The following is a 15750-nucleotide window of genomic DNA, read 5'->3' on the forward strand; positions in this document are numbered from 1 at the left end:
AAAGATTGAACAAATTTATACTCCTAGTAGAAGTGTTCATGACCTTTTTCTTGTTTTTTTTTTTTTTTTTTATCTTTTCTCTCATCAAAGTCTAATAATCTATGGTCTACAATTTGTAAAGGATAAAAGTGGAGGTTAGGGGAAGATGGTTGCTTTGAAGATCAGAATTCATCCTCAATTTGGTGATGCAGGCTGCAAATACAGAGCCTCAAGACTAGGGGGCTCATTAACAGACTCCAGCTCCAGCCCTGGTCTTAGGCTGATCTGGGGGAGCAAAGCCTGACCTTCTCCAGCTGATACTATCCGTAGCCATGCTGGGACCATGCATGTGTTCCAACATGGCTGAAGCAATGTGTCCCTGAGAAGTATCTACTAACTCACCCATTCATTTACTCAACATGCATTACTTGAGGGCCTGCTATGTGCCTCTCACCAGTGCTGAAGCCAGAAGACTGGAGAAGTCTTCTTTTCATCTGTACAGTGGGGGTTATGCCTTGCCGGGACTCCTTGGGGGTCAGTGAGATTTAGCGTCTGTAATTAACCGGAGTTATTATTCTCACTCTTGTTGGTGATTTCTCATTGACAGAAGCATTGCTTATGGTTCCATGAAGGCCACCTGGAAAACGAGGTGGAGAGACTGTCCACTCCACTCTTCATTTAGCTCACTTCATGATATTTACTATTAAAAAAAGAACCGCCAGTTCTATGCTCACCTCTTCCCCATTTATCAGCTTTCCACCCAGTCTGCTTTCACTCCCCTCAAGCCAGTCATAATCTAGCATCATCTCAAAGGAGCCAGGCACAGGTGCCCGTGGCCATATGGCTGATCTGCTCACAGATGGTAACCTCAGGGTTTATGGGTGTGTTTCAGGGTTGGTGGGACAAGCCAGAAGGCAATGCCCCCCGCTTGTCCTATGCCAGCCATTCCCCATCTCCCTGAAGAGGAAGCTCTTTCCTCCCGTGGTCTCCCACCCACACCTCTGTTGTTTTCTCCATCTGTGAGATGGTCTAGCACATCCCCCTGTCACTTCTGTGGGCTGCCTTTCCCCAGTTTCAACCATGTGCTTCTGAAGAAATCTGTCAATCATATTTGCTGTAGGGGCAGGGTCACATGATCAACTGAGCCAAGCATAGGACCCCATGCCCCTGCCAGGATGGTTGGTCCGGGGCTGGACACATGCTCTGAAGTGGCCCATTCAGAGCCCTCCCTGGAACCCTGATATCTTCTGAGCTTCTTTCCTTACTGGTTAGTCATCTAGAGATAAAACCCTGGGGCAGGCAGCTTCAGACTCCCTCACTAGGTATAAAGGCCTGAGGGAAGAAAGCTGTCAGGTAAGAGAATCAATGATGAGAGAAGAAAAACAGCCAGGGAGAGAAAGAGTGAGCTGATGTTTTCTTATTTCTTGGGTCCAATCTCTGAGATCTTTAGATCTCTGGTTCCTGCGTCCCAGACCCTCAATGTCCTTCCAATAAGTCTCCCCTTTTCTTGAAGCCAGTTGGAGTTGGGCTCCTCTCACTTGTGGTTGAGACTTGATTCTAGATCCTGCCCGGTTATGATGCACCTCCCAGACCCAAAGAGAGGCACCCATTCATATCAGCACCATTGAGATGAATCTTTTATTCTTTACTGAGAATAGGGCTTTGCAGAGCCTCAAGCATAGTTCACCAGCATCCCTGGGTGGAGGGGCCCTGCATGTGAGTGAGTGTGTGTTTGTTCGGCCCTGATTGATTCCTGTAGCAGCCCGGATTTATGCTGCAGGAGCCAGGCCAATCCTGTTATTTCCTCGGTCATAAACCGAGAAATACAGCCTCAGGAAGACATCACCCAGGATCCAGGTCTCCGAGGTTTCCGAAGGGTTCAAGAGCTCTGTGCCCCCCTGAAAGCTGCTAAAGCAGATCTCCTGAGAAATCTGGGGGAGACAGAAATACACACGTTAGCCTGAGCCCTTACCTATCACCCCCCTCAATATCCAGAGCAGACAGCTTTTCCATTTTCCCCCTCCTTTGGGAAGAATCAAGTGGTTCTCTCAGCAACTGCAGAAGTGGGGGTACAGGAACAAGAAGGGCCAAAACACGTGGTTGTCAGGACAGGGGTGTGGGGAGGGGAGGATTGGGAGTTTGGGATTATCAGATGCAAACTAATATACGTGTGCTTATTCGCTCAATTGTGTCCAACTCTTGTGACCCCATAGACTGTAGCCTGCCAGGCTCCTCTGTCCATGGGATTCTCCAGGCAAGAACACTGGAGTGGGTTGCTATTTCCTTCTCCAGGGGATCTTCCTGACCCAGGAATCAAATCCAGGTCTCCTGCATTGCAGGTAGACTCTATTGATTGAACTACGAGGGAAGCCCACAGTTAAACAACAACATCCTATTGTATAGCACAGGAAACTGTATTCAGTAACGCGTGATAAACTGTGACAGAAAAGAATATGAAGAAGAGTATGGACATACTTGTATATATATAAAACTGAGCGACTTTGATGTATAACAGAAATTAACACAATGTTGTAAATCAGCTGTATTTCAATGTGTGTGTGTTAGTTGCTTGGTTGTGTCCGACTCTGCGACCCCACAGACTTTAGCCCTCCAGGCTCCTCTGTCCTTGTGATTCTCCAGGCAAGAATACTGGAGTGGGTAGCCATTCCCTTCTCCAGGGAATCTTCCCAACCCAGGGATCAAACCTGGGTCTCCTGCATTGCAAGCAAGTTCTTTACTATCTGAGCCACCAGGGACGCCCAACACTTCAATAAATTTTGATTAAAAAGTACAAGAATGGCCTGAAGTTCCCCTCACACTCTAAGTTTCTTTGATTATGGCCCCAATCGCTGTTTTCTCTGCAGAGAATGGCTGTTCTTCTCCCCATAACCCATTCTTTTTATAAAAATTTTGAAATTTTGAATTGGAGTATAGCTAATTAACATTATGTGATAGTTTCAGATGGACCGCAAAGGGACTCAGCCATACACATACATGTATCCCTTCTCCTCCAAACTCCCCTCCCATCCAGGCCGCCACATAACACCAAGCAGAGTTCCCTGGGCTACACAGTAAGTTGTTTTTGGTTATCCATTTTAAATATAGCAGTGCCCACAAATGGTTATTATACTGCGCTAAGGCCTTCTAGGGCTTCCCTGGTAGCTCAGTGGAAAAGAATCAGCTTGTAATGCCGGAGACTTAAGAGACATTGGTTCGATCTCTGGGTCGCGAAGATCCCCTGGAGGAGACCATGGCAACCCATTCCAGTATTCTTGCCTGGAGAATCCCCATGGACAGAGGAGCCTGCTGGGCTATGGTCTACAGGGTGGCAGAGTTGGACACAGTTGAAGTGACATAGCACACACATAGACCCTCTAGGAAGCCTTCCTGACCCACACTCACCATCCCTGGATACTCCAGGCTGGCTTGGGTGACTTATCCTGGTGCTCCTCCGGTCTGCAGCTCTCATCACCCCTAATCTGTCCCCAGCTCCCCTTTGCACAGCCCCTGGGGGTGCCATTTGCACATAATCCAGTGTAGATTCTACTTGACCAAGCAGACCTCTTCATGTCTCCATGAGGCTGGGGGTTTAGAATTACTGAAATTCCCTCTCTTCCTCAAAGCCTTCTTTGAGTCCATCAGCCTGTCCTGAACTCCCATAGGGAGCTGACATTAAGTCTTAACCCTGGGCTGGGGCTGTGCAGTCACTGTGCACCCTTTATTCACCTTAGCATCCAACCTTCCCCACCGAGGGGTCTGGTACCCCAACTCACAGAGGGGGGACTGTGAGTGCAAGGGGAGGCTGCAGCCAAAGACTAGGGTGACCATGTAATTTATCATCTCAACCCGCACACTTTCGAGAAGGGAAGAGAGTTAGTCACTATACTGGGACAGGACACGGGGACTGTTTCCAGCGAAACCCTCCCTTGTCACTTGGCTTATTTCAGGGATTACTAGAATTGACTTTGTTCATGCATCTGAGGGCACTGGTTGAACTGAGACTCTGTGAGGCAGAGGCCCTTAGTGTTCCCTTCTCCTTGCGCCAGGCATCATGCCAGCAAGGGGTGGTGTCTCCACGTTTATTTCAGGAGGATGGATATCCCAGACTGCCCTTCACTGTCACGTGGCTGGTTTTGTGGGAGGCACTGGCCCAGCCACAGGGGCTCAGCAGCATCTGCAATGGTGTAACCTGGCCTGCAGAGGGCGCCCTCCTCCCAGCAGCAGCCCAAGGGTTCCTGCAAGTTCCAGTTTGAGAGCCAGCCCCCTGCATTGCCCCCTCACCTGCTGGACGTAGTAATGAGGGGGCACAGTGTAGATGATGCCGTTGATGGTGAGGAGGAGCACAGGCAGGCTTTTGATGGCATCACATAAAAGCACTTGCTGCAAGACAGAGAGGAAGACAGGTGGGCCCAGGTGATCCTAGGTGTGGAGGGAGCCCAGGAGGGATGCTGTGGCGTGACCCTTCACCTTGTCATCCATGATAGGATTGGGGTTGATGAGCTTCAGGATGTTGGTGACCAGGTGAGTTGGCCCAACCAGCGACGAGGTCCCAGTATCCACAATGGCCTGACATCCTTGGGAACAACCAACCACATTCCCGTTTATGGAGATGCTGAGAGAAAGTGGGACAAAGCAGGCACCAGGTCACTCTGAAGTCTCCCCCACGACTGCCCCCTCCCTGACTGTCCGTGAACAGCCCTTCAGCTCTTGCCCAGACTCTGCTGTCCTTTGTTCTGGTCACATCACCCTTTGACTTCCTTTCAGTTCTTAAATGTACCAGGTTCTTTCATGTCTCAGGGCCTGGGCACATGCTGGTCACCATTCTTAGACCATCCCCTCTGTCTCGCAAATTTCTGCTCCTCTTTCAGGTTCTAGATTAATTGTCACTTTGTCAGGGAAGACTTCGCCCCAGACTAGATCAGGCTCCTGTCTTGGTCACTCTCTGTAGACACTTCTTCATGTCTAGCAGCTACCAAAGTGGTAATTCATTATGTGTGAGTCATTTCACGTACATCTGCCTTATTAGGTGTATGGGCAAGTTGTATCGTTACTGCCTCCCTAGGTGCCCAGCATATGGCAGATGCATAATGTGTGTTTGTTGAATGAATGAATGAAAAAATGAAAGAGTAACACCCAGAGACCTGTTATCTGTCAAGTGACCAATAATAGGTCAACCCACACAGTGAGGAGGGAGGTTCCCTGGGGAAGCAGATGCTTAAAGTGGGGGTGGGGGAGACACAGGCTGCCCTGGGAGAGGGCGTGTCCCATCACTGCCCCCTCACCTGGCTCAGACACTGAGGTCCAGGCCAGAGGAGCATGAGCCAATCCAGGGGACCTCCGAAGGACAGAAAAGCTTTTGTTTGAGGATATCATAGAGAATCCCATTAATTATTGCCCCTTTTTCTCAGGCCACTTCTGAATCCCAGCTTCCTGATTCGGTCACAGCCCCTGCCCCAATGTGTCCCCAGTTTGGGGAGTAAGTAGCACTGGTTAGGTGGGGTGTCTCTTTTTATGCGTTGCTCTCAGGTCTCAAGATTTCAGCCACCCTCTCTCCACTGCTGGGTAACTTCTCCCTGAAGAGACCAGTTTTCCCGGCTTGTCCTGGACTTTTTCCTCTATTTCAGCTGACAATTCTGTATACTGAGGACCCCCTTGGTCCCAGATAGCCTTGGTCAGTAGGTCCTCTTATCGCAGCTCTGTTCAGGTTGGTGAAATTCCCCCTGATTCTCTTTTCACCACACTGTAGGGTCCTCCAACCAGGCTCCCCACCTCTCAGCACAGGGGTGCAGCCCTCCCCAGCTGCCCAGGCCTCGCTGGACCCTTTCAGGACCCTGGTCAGAGGGCTGGTCAGGAGCCCTGGGGCGATTGTGAACCTATAGGTGATGTGTATATCTGCGTTTGTGTGTCTGTGGGTGTGCTTGTGTGTATCTGTGTGCCTGTGTGTGTTTCTGTGTGTCTCTGTATGTGTTTTTATGTGTGTCTTTGTGGGTGGAGTGTGTGTCTATGAGGGACTGAGTGTCTGTGTGTGCATTTGTGTGTGTCTGCTTGTGTTCCTGTGCAGGTGTGGGAGCATCACTTGGGGTGACCCTTGGAGAGGAGACTTACCTGCTCATGGCTACCTGCCAGAAGCTGGTTCGGGTCACCGGTACCCACTGGATTTTCCCCTTGTGGTAGGTGTGGTCCACCCCACCAAACATCACCACGCTGCTGTTTCCTGGCTGGCTGAAGAGAGAAGGATGAGGGGGCTCGTTGGAGGAGAGACACGCCAGACACTGTCTGAGGGCTGTGCTTCTCCATCCATCAGAGGCACTATTATGGTCCCCATTTTACAGATGCAAAAACTGAGGCTCGGAGGGATTGAGTACCTGACCAAAGTCAGTCAGCATCTAGTGAGTATCAGAGAAGAGGTTTGAAGCTGGGCAACCTGGACTGCATCTGACCACCCATCCTTCTGAAGAGGACCTGGTCCCCTGCAGCTACCTGAGTGCTCAGATATACCCTCAGAGGACTTCGTGCTGGAGGGGTCTGGCTTCCTCCTTGTCTAGGCTTTCAGTTTTCATAAAAGTCGAGGCCTGAGGGTGTTATGGCATAGATTCAGGGTCACCCAGGGTTGGTTTCACCGGTCTGTTCCCTGTGCCATCCATGGCACTCCAGATTCAGCAGGACCCCCACCTCTTCTCTCCCTGTCTTAAAATTCCTAGTATATTTTGAACACAGGGTCCCATGTTTTCATTTTACATGGGCTCCTGCGAACTGTGTAGCTGGTCTTGTGTTCCCGGTAAATTGTTAGTGAGGAAGGAACATTCCTGCCATCTCTCTCCTTCCTTCCATATCAAATTCATCAGGAAATCCTGTTGCCTTTTCCTCCAATCCATTTCCTGACACCTTCCATTGCTCTTCCTCTTATCTCAACTGCCTTAGACCAAGCCACTGCTCTTGAGCCCAAGAGCACGGTTATGTTCCAATAAAACTTTACTTACAAAAACCAGTGATGGGGCCAGATGTGACCCAGAGGCTGTAGTTCTCCTGAGTTAGACTATCTATCATGAAAATTCTGGATCAGGTAGTCTATAATTTTTCATGCAGCTGCAAGCATTGTACAGCTAATTTGAAGAGAGGTCTGGTCTACCTCAGACTTACGAGCTCAAGTAGAAGGCAAAGACTGGCTCAGAAATGACTCTTTGATTCTTCAGGTTGTCGAAGACTGGGGTGGTACCTCGGACGGCGAGGCTGGGGTAGGCCAAGCCCAGGAGGCCATCATAAGGTACTTGTTCCAGGACCCCACTGGACTGATTCTGGCTCAAGCCAAAAGTCTGGTTCACAATGACAAGGTTCCCGATCTGTGAGAGAGGAGAGTGTTCCCATATAACGTTTTGGAAAATGGGGCGGGTACGGGGCTGGGGAGGAGATATTAGCATTGCAGAGAAGAAGTGAGATCTGGCTATGCCCTGGGTTAATATCACATGGTTAGACAAAGCTGGGACAGGAATTTGGTTTCCACTGGTGTGGGGCTGTGTATTTTAAGAACATCTACTTCTCAGAACTGCAAACGCCATCTGAGTCAAATTGGCTTCCTGCCTTCTGTTCAGGTGGGGCGACAGGACAGGACTGAATGGTGCCCGCTTGTGGACAAAGCGAGTAGAGAGCCGGGTAGCCTTCCCTTTGGCGTCACTGTATCTAATGAGAGAAATGGACTGAATTCACTGTAATGTGCTGTGGATTAAGCATCTGCCCAGAAAGACAGAAGCCCATTATACAACGTCGCTGGCAGGGTTCTTATGAAAACTCTGCCTGGCAAACCGGCTTTTCAGGGTGTGAACACTTGTGTGTGAGTGCCTGTGTGTGTGAGAGAGAGAGAGACAGAGAAACACGGGGAGCGCACACTCAGGCACTTAGGCGGAGGCAAGACATAGATTTTATTAGACTCTCAAGGGCCCCCTAGAGTGAGAATGCATTTGTCAGGCCCCTCCTACATCTACGACTCCTACTTTACCTGCCTGGATACCTGAAATCCTGTGCTGCCCCCAGGGACCCCAGATGAGTTTTAATCTCTTCCCAAATTCCCACGCCTGCTTGAGTCCTGACTGGCCAGCCCAGCTCCACCGCTTACCACATGTGTGACCTTGGCCATGCCCTTGCTCTCTGTACCTCAGGTCCCTCATCTGTATCATGAGCTGATCATAGTACCTGCTGCGTGGGTCGCTACCAGATTAAAGAAGTTATTAGTGTGAACGTGCCTGGTAGAGTTTCAGAGAATATAAAAGTGGGAGCTTTATTCCCCCACCTCCCTACTCCCAGCAGAGTGAACCTTGGGCTGCTCACGGCCAAAGGAGCTCCGAATCCACCCCCCAAGCCACTCTCTGGGTTGGCCACCGTGGGAGCTTGTGTGTTTGCAGGGACACTGTCTCCCCAGGCAAAGGCCCCACCCAGCAGGTGGCCAGCCACTAGGGGACTTTGGAAAGTGGTCGTGTTTGGCAGGGCCACAAGGGAAAACTCCAGTGGGTACCTTCCCAGCTGGTCCTGCATCTGTTTTGTGAGCAGTGGCCGCTCCCAGGGCCAGCTCTGACTCAGCCCCTAGTTTCCATGTTACCTGAATGGTGTCACAGCCAAGAACTCCGTTCATACTCCCAGAGCCGTAGCTGAGCCTGATTTTCTGGTCCAAACGCCGGAAGGTGGTGGACTTCTGAGGGTTGAATCTCTTGTGTTTTGCTGCCGACACAAGAGATGGGTATCCGTCAGGTGCCAAGATGGAGAAGGGGGGAGGGAGAGGACACGATGGGCGGAGGCTGGTACTCACAGCAGGAGGGACTTTGGCAGTCGACAGAGGGCACCCACAAGTCAGATGAGCCGGTGTCAAAGTTGACCTGGAACTCTTGAGGAGGTGTTCCAATGCTGATCTTACCAAAGTAGACCATCTACAGGGGCCGGGGAGGGAGTTTAGGGCAGACCTGGCTGCCTGGATGCCCCCTGATTCCTGGAGTCCTGCCTCCCTCTGGGCATCCCAGGTCTCCAGAAATCACTTTGCAACTGCTACCCTCCCCCGCCCTCCCCCCCACCAGCCTCTGCTCAGACCAGTCCCTTCATTTGAGAAGCTCTGCAGTCTCCTCTTTAAGGCCCAGTCTCAGGGCCTCCTTCTCCAAGTGGCCTTCCTAGGTCACTCCAGGCCAATCCTTCTAAACTCAGAGCATGTCCTGTCAACAACACGCAGGTAGCCCTTTCATTTGACATGTATTCAATCTTTGCCTCTCTCTCAGCCTAGCCTGTGCATTGTTGAAGAAGATAAAGCTCTTTTGTTTTTTAAAATCACTATAGTGTTAATTTTTTATGATTTCACATGCCTTCGGGGCTCAGTAACTTTTTAGTGGTGTCATTCCCGGATCTGTGGAGGGTGAACTTTCTCTGCCTGGGTTTCACACTTGATGCAGTTGGCTTTACCTTTCGATCAGTCATGGTTCACCCTTCATCTGTAACTGAGTAGCTCACTTTGTTCAGAAAGAACAATTTCTCTCAAACTCCTGCCACATCTTTAACACAGAAATGGATGTTTACTTGCCCCCTGGTCATGCCGGACCCAGTCACCACAGGCCAAGAGTTGAGGGTGAGAGTGACTTCTTCTCTGGGAACGGGGTCCCTTTTCCCCCGTGTTTCTGCCTCTTGCAGAAGCCCCACCCCAATCCCCCACCTGACACCTCCAGATGAACCCCAGTGCTAGGCCAGACCACCAGGGGGCGTTGTGGAGCACCATCCTCCCAACACACTCACATTCTGGAAATTCCTCAGTCCGTGAGAAGAGAATTTGTGGTCAGGATGAGAATTCTGGGACAGGCTGTGAGACTGTTCATCCAGGAATTTTTCCTGCAACTGTTTTTCCCTGATAGGTTCTTGCGTGATCTTCATCTTCGTTAGAGGGATTCTTTCACCGAGCATGGGGAAAAGGAAACAAGGATGGGGCAGCAGTCAGTTGTCCCTGTTATATTATGACTGTCATACTTGACATTGTCATGGTACTTTGTAGTTTTTAAGCCTTTTTATGTGTCACCTTTATTATTAGAATACTGTGAAGAGACCATGGCAAAGACCTAGGTCTGACTACAGGCTCTGTCGTGTAATCTTGGGTAAGCCATATGACCATTTAGAGTCTCAATTTCTCTACTGGTAAAAAGGTGGAATGTAATAATCCCCCTCCCCCATATGGAATGTTTTGGGTATTAAGTGAGATGATGGATATAATGTTTCTGATATATAGGAAGTCTCAACAGTGACAGCCAGTACCATTGCTATTGCCATCCCACTGTATCTTTTTCAAAGAATCTCTGGGAGTGACATAGAAGGGGATCATTATACTATTTTTACAGGGGAAGAAAGGAAATGTAGGGAGTTTGTGACTTGTTTGTGGTCATACATCTTGTTAGAGATAAAACAGCATAGAAATAGCCCTCCTCATCTCCCTCCAAGGCGCTAGCAGAAAAGATGGATGAGAGTAAATGTCAGGGGATGGAGAATAAATTAGAGAAATTAAGAGTCTAGAGAAGTAAGGAAGAATCAAAATAGAAAAAAACAAAACAGAGACTTCTGCATGCACAGAGATATCAAGAGGTGGAGAGATGGAAAAGAGAGATACACAGATGAAGACACTGACACATACGCACAGAAGTGGAGAGAGAGCAGAGAGAAGACCTAGAAGCAAATGCAAGAGAAATGCTGTTTCACAGGACCACACATACAGTTGCATAGGTTGTGCACTGAACAATTCCAAGAAGTGCCATTTTTACATAGGTCATGATGTGATTGGCACCCACAGAGTTGTGCAACCAGCAGGTGTGCCCCAGAATGCCTGGGCCCCACAGTGCTCTTGACAAGGGTCTCATCAATAAGTGAGACTTGATCTTTAAGACTGCCATGGAATGACTACTTTCTCTTCTTACCCTGGTGGGTGGAAGAATAAGAGGATGACAAGAGAAATCCCCAAAAAAGAGATGATGCTACTAATAGTCCCCATACTTACATGACTATGCACTCTGAGAGGGCCACCAGCCTGAGGAGCACAAGCCACTTCATGCTTCTTTCCTGGTTTCAAGTACTCAGGGAATATCGAGTTCTGAGCTTGCAGTGGTGAACAGGAGCTCCTAGTTATATATACTCTGACCTGCCCTAATTGTCCCCTTTAGGCTAATGGTGGATCTGATAAGAAATATGAACCTTTCCATAAAATCTTTACCTCTATCCATCTCTGTGTGTATTTGACTTGGAAAATTCTCAGAATACAGAGAGACTACTGTAATCTCTTCCTTGAGACTTGGGTGGAAAATTAAACTAAACTAAAGTGGCAAAACTCTTGCCAACTGGGGCACAAAACACTGCTAATAATGTGATAAAAGTAAATGCTGGGGGCCTTGCTAGACATACATGATCTCATGTGGTCTTTCTAGACACTTCCCGAGATGTGCATGGCTGTGCTCAGTTGGGGAGGAGAGTGCTAGGAGGAAAAAAAAGGTCAAATGGCAAAGTGAAGACTTTAGGGGCAGCCCAGTGACATGTGAGTGACTAGGTAGTGGGACATTGGCACAGATCAGGGACACCTTTGATGCCAGTCTGTGTCAAAGATCTAGACTAGAGCCGTATTACAAACTGCACAGTTTTAGTATTGGAAGAAATGTGATGCAGGCATCCATAAGATACTATATCATCCAATAAACATATAAGGAGAGTCCTGTGTGCTGGGGTCTGGTTAGGATGCTGAAAAGTCAAAGTCGTATAAGACACAGGTGGTTCTGTATCCTCAGGGGCTAGCAGTCTAGGGCAGTTCTCACAAACTCAGGGCCAGGAGGCAAGAGAAACAATGGAAGGGTGGGTGGGCATCCTGGACACCAGGCATAATGGCCCCTACCACTGGGGCAGCCTCTCCTCAGCTCCAACCAGCGGCCGCCATGCTGGAAAGCTGGCCAAGTTTTCAAGAGAAGTCAGAAGTCTGGATATTTATGTACAATCTACTTATTTTAAATGTTAGCCACTTATCTTCCCCCCCCCCCCCAAAACAATTTCCCAACAAATGTGTTCTGGATTCAGCCTGGGGGCTGTGCAGTTTTTTGTCTGGCTTGGAGGTGGGAGTAGAGAGGGGACAGGGAGGGGGTTCAGTTGAAGCTGGTTGATTGCATATGGGAGTGAATGCATATGAAACATGTTAATTTTCCTTCCACTTGTAAAAAAGAATAGCAGGGTCATATAAACCATGAATTTAATAATGTCCATTTGCTGAGGAGAAATGGATTGAATTCTGATGTAATTCACCAATAGGGTCCGTGCCTGGAAACATTTTGTCTGCTAAACCAAACATTTGTTGTTGTTCAGTGGTTCAGTATTTGTGACCCCATGGACTGCAGCACGCCAGGCTTCCCTGTCCATCACCATCTCCTGAAGCTTGCTCAAACTCATGTCCATTGAGTCAGTGATGCCATCCAACCGTCTCATCCTCTGTAGTTCTCTTCTCATCCTGCTTTCAATCTTTCCCATGATCAGGGTCTTTTAAATGAATCCATTCTTCACATGAGGTGGCCAAAATACTGGAGCTTCAGTTTCAGCATCAGTCCTTCCATGAATATTCAGGATTAATTTCTTTTAGGATTGACTGGTTGGATTTCCTTGCAATCCAAGGGAAGCTCAAGAGTCTTCTTTAACACCACAGTTCAAAAACATCAATTCTTCAGTGCTCAGCCTTCTTTATGGTTCAACTCTCCCATCCATACATGACTACTGGAAAAACCATAGCATTGACTATACAGACCTTTGTCAGCAAAGTAATGTCTCTGCTTTTCAATATGCTCTGCCAAACATACATACAACCAAACATACGAAGAGATAATTTTGAAGTGTCTTATCTATCAAAGAAGACAAAAAAGAAAAAAACCAACTCACTCAGGGCTCTTGCTCAGTCTGAGATGAACAGTTGAGCTCATTTGCTCAGTCATTTCGGCTCTTTGTGACCCCGTGGAGAGATGAACAGGGCTACCTGTTAAAATGTTATTCCAGCTGAAGTAAAGACAATGTTGTTTTACGGCTCCTTCCAGGAGTCCCAAGGGCCTGGGTGTTCCTTTGTGAGATCTATGCAAGCTGGCGTCTTGGGTAGAACACGGGGAGGCTCCCTTGTCACCAGGTGTGTAAAGATGGGGTGCTGCGTCTTAACCCTCATTTTTGCACATTTTAAACATTCAGTGGTTTTGTCTATAGAGGGGGTTCGATAGCATCTAACAAATGACACACACATATGCCCTTTAACCCAGCAATTCTACTTCTAGGGATCTATCTCAAAGATATACTGTCAAAAATACAAAGCATCATATGCACAAGCTATTCACTACAACACTGCTTGTAAATGCAAAAGATAAGAAACACACCTGAAATGACCATCCACAGGGGACTGTGGAACAAGGCGCAGGGCGTCCCAACACCTGGGTACGATGTGGATGGAGGGAGGAGTGGAATAGATGAGATCTTCAGGGTACACTGTTCAGTTTTTTAAAAGAGGGACCAAAAAAGTGCTTTTAGTTTGTTGCTTTTACATACATATATGAGTCTATTTTCATAAGAAAAAGTGGAAGAGTACGCCATAAACTACTAAAGATGTAATTTATGGATGAGGAGCAGAGACAGAAGTGATTTTTCTTGTTTTACATTAACTGTTTGACTTTGCAACCATGTAAATGTGTAACAGAATTTAAAAAATAAACATATCTGTAGAACTGAGAATAAAGTAAGACAAATGAGCTTAATTGTATCAAGTTGGTGACAGAGCTGTTACAGAAAAAAAAATATTAAGTAACCTTAAACTTCAGAATTTTGACTCTGCATTCAGAGTGGAATATTTTCAAAGGACAAAGAAACAAAAATAAGCCCCCACATCCAAAACAAGACCAAAAGGAAATAAAAAACAAAAAGGTAAAAGAAATCTGAGACTCTATTCAACACCTTATTGTTGGTGATACTGCTTTTGTAACCGTGAGAGTATCATATGTATGCTACTGGTTAAAGCAGTGTAGTGTGAAATTGCTCAGTCGAGTCCGACTCTTTGCGACCCCATGGGATTCTCCAGGCCGAATACTGGAGTGGGTAGCCTTTCCCTTCTCCAGGGGATCTTCCCAACCCAGGGATTGAACCCAGGTCTCCCGCATTGCACACAGATTCTTTACCAGCTGAGCTACAAGGGAAGCCCAAAAGCAAGTCAGTAATTAATGCAAATGTTTTGAAACAAGACTTTCAGTGGATAGAGAAACCGTTTATTATTAATTATTTTCCTTGTTTTATTTTTCAAAGAAAATCTGTACTTCCTGGCTCTGATGCCAGAAAAGCCTAGAAGCAATGACAACTTGATAACAGTGATTATCCTGAGGCATAGCGTGTGAGCTCTAAATACCATCTTCTACCAGAGGATCCAGAGATTCCTGAACAGATGGTTGATTTCAGTCCTGGGCCAAGAAATGCATAAGATAAGCCTGGGAATCTTGAAGGACCAGAATGTTGAGGGCCTACAAAGACCACCAAGAGCTGGACAAAAAGTTTCGGAATCCATATGAAGAAGTCAGAAGTGGGGCAATCTTAGCATCACATCAAACTAATGAAACAAGTTAAATATATAAATAGCCAGAAGCTCCAAAAACTAATAGACAACTCTTAATTAGTCACTGTGACAGGTTGCTGGGGCACCAGCTCACCTTTCTGGCCACTGAGAAAGGGAAATAATATTTATGCTATTTTTTGTTTGTATGAGGCATATTTCATTAACTACAATTGAAGGAATTTCTTTTTTAATTGGAACATTCCAGGAATTAAACTCAGGAGTGATAGAATTAAGAAATCAGTTTTGCAACATCCTCATAAAACAATGGAACTAGGCCAGATCACTAGTGGATGCTAGAATCATGTGACGGATGATCAAAGGGGACGTTTATAATGGATGCGTGAGGTTGCCAACATCAGAATCTGCCGCATCTCAGCATCTGTCAAATTGGGACAACTAGAAATTACGGCATCTCTTGAAGTGGTGCCACAGGGAACATATGCAGCTAGACAGGAAGTATTCCAATGCAATTTGTTGATCTCAAGTCTAGATCTAATTACTAGTGTTGAGCTTTTCCAGTAGTCATGTATGGATATGAGAGTCGAACCATAAAGAAGACTGAGCGCCGAAGAACTGATGCTTTCTAACTGCGGTGCTGGAGAAGACTCATGAAAGTCCCTTGGACAGCAAGGAGATCAAACCTGTCAATCCTCAAGGAAACCAGCTGTGAATATCCATTGGAAGGACTGACGCTGAAGCTGAAGCTCCAATACTTTGGCCACCTGATGTGAAGAGCTGGCTCATTAGAAAAGACCCTGGTGCTGGGAAAGATTGAAGGCAGGAAGGGAAGGGAGCAACAGAGGATGAGATGATTGGATGGCATCACTGACTCAATGGACATGAGTTTGAGCAAGCTCTGGAAGACAATGAAGGACAGGGAAGCCTGACGTGCTCTTGTCCATGGGCTACAGTCCATGGGCTGTGCATAGTCTGTGGTCACACATAGTCAGACGTGACTTGGGCACAGAACAACAACTACACGTTTTCAGGGAAACACATGGATAAAGGTACAGAGAAGCTATTCTCTAAATCAGTGGTCCCCAGCTTTTTGGGCACTAGGGACTGATGTCCTGGAAGACAATTTTTCTATAGACAGGGGTTGTGGATGTGGTTACTGGATGATTCAAGGGTATTCTATTTATTGTGCATGTATTTCTACT

The 15750-nt window shown here is 47.4% G+C and overlaps 1 protein-coding gene across 1 annotated transcript; it reads right to left on the bottom strand.

The window, feature by feature from the left end:
- Positions 1-1748: 1748 nt before the first annotated feature.
- Positions 1749-11037, bottom strand: LOC133066176 (pregnancy-associated glycoprotein 2-like). The gene is made up of 9 exons (XM_061156974.1): positions 10985-11037; positions 9742-9892; positions 8777-8894; positions 8570-8688; positions 7120-7319; positions 6085-6201; positions 4447-4591; positions 4261-4359; positions 1749-1910 (listed from the first exon to the last, which is right to left on the bottom strand). Exons 1-9 carry the CDS (start codon positions 11035-11037, stop codon positions 1749-1751), a joined length of 1164 nt encoding a protein of 387 aa, XP_061012957.1.
- Between the last annotated feature and the right edge of the window lie 4713 nt (positions 11038-15750).

The sequence above is a fragment of the Dama dama genome, chromosome 2 (assembly GCF_033118175.1).
Source record: "Dama dama isolate Ldn47 chromosome 2, ASM3311817v1, whole genome shotgun sequence".
Classification (NCBI taxonomy): domain Eukaryota; kingdom Metazoa; phylum Chordata; class Mammalia; order Artiodactyla; family Cervidae; genus Dama; species Dama dama.

What these genes read in the sequence shown, in the direction of transcription:
- LOC133066176 (XM_061156974.1), bottom strand. Translation starts at nt 11,037, where the DNA reads ATGAAGTGGCTTGTGCTCCTCAGGCTGGTGGCCCTCTCAGAGTGCATA. An exon ending in GACTGAGGAATTTCCAGAAT is followed by an intron (nt 8,895 to 9,741) that starts GTGAGTGTGTTG and finishes CGGCCCCTGTAG; the next exon opens with ATGGTCTACTTTGGTAAGAT. An exon ending in ATCCTATCATGGATGACAAG is followed by an intron (nt 4,360 to 4,446) that starts GTGAAGGGTCAC and finishes TCTGTCTTGCAG; the next exon opens with CAAGTGCTTTTATGTGATGC.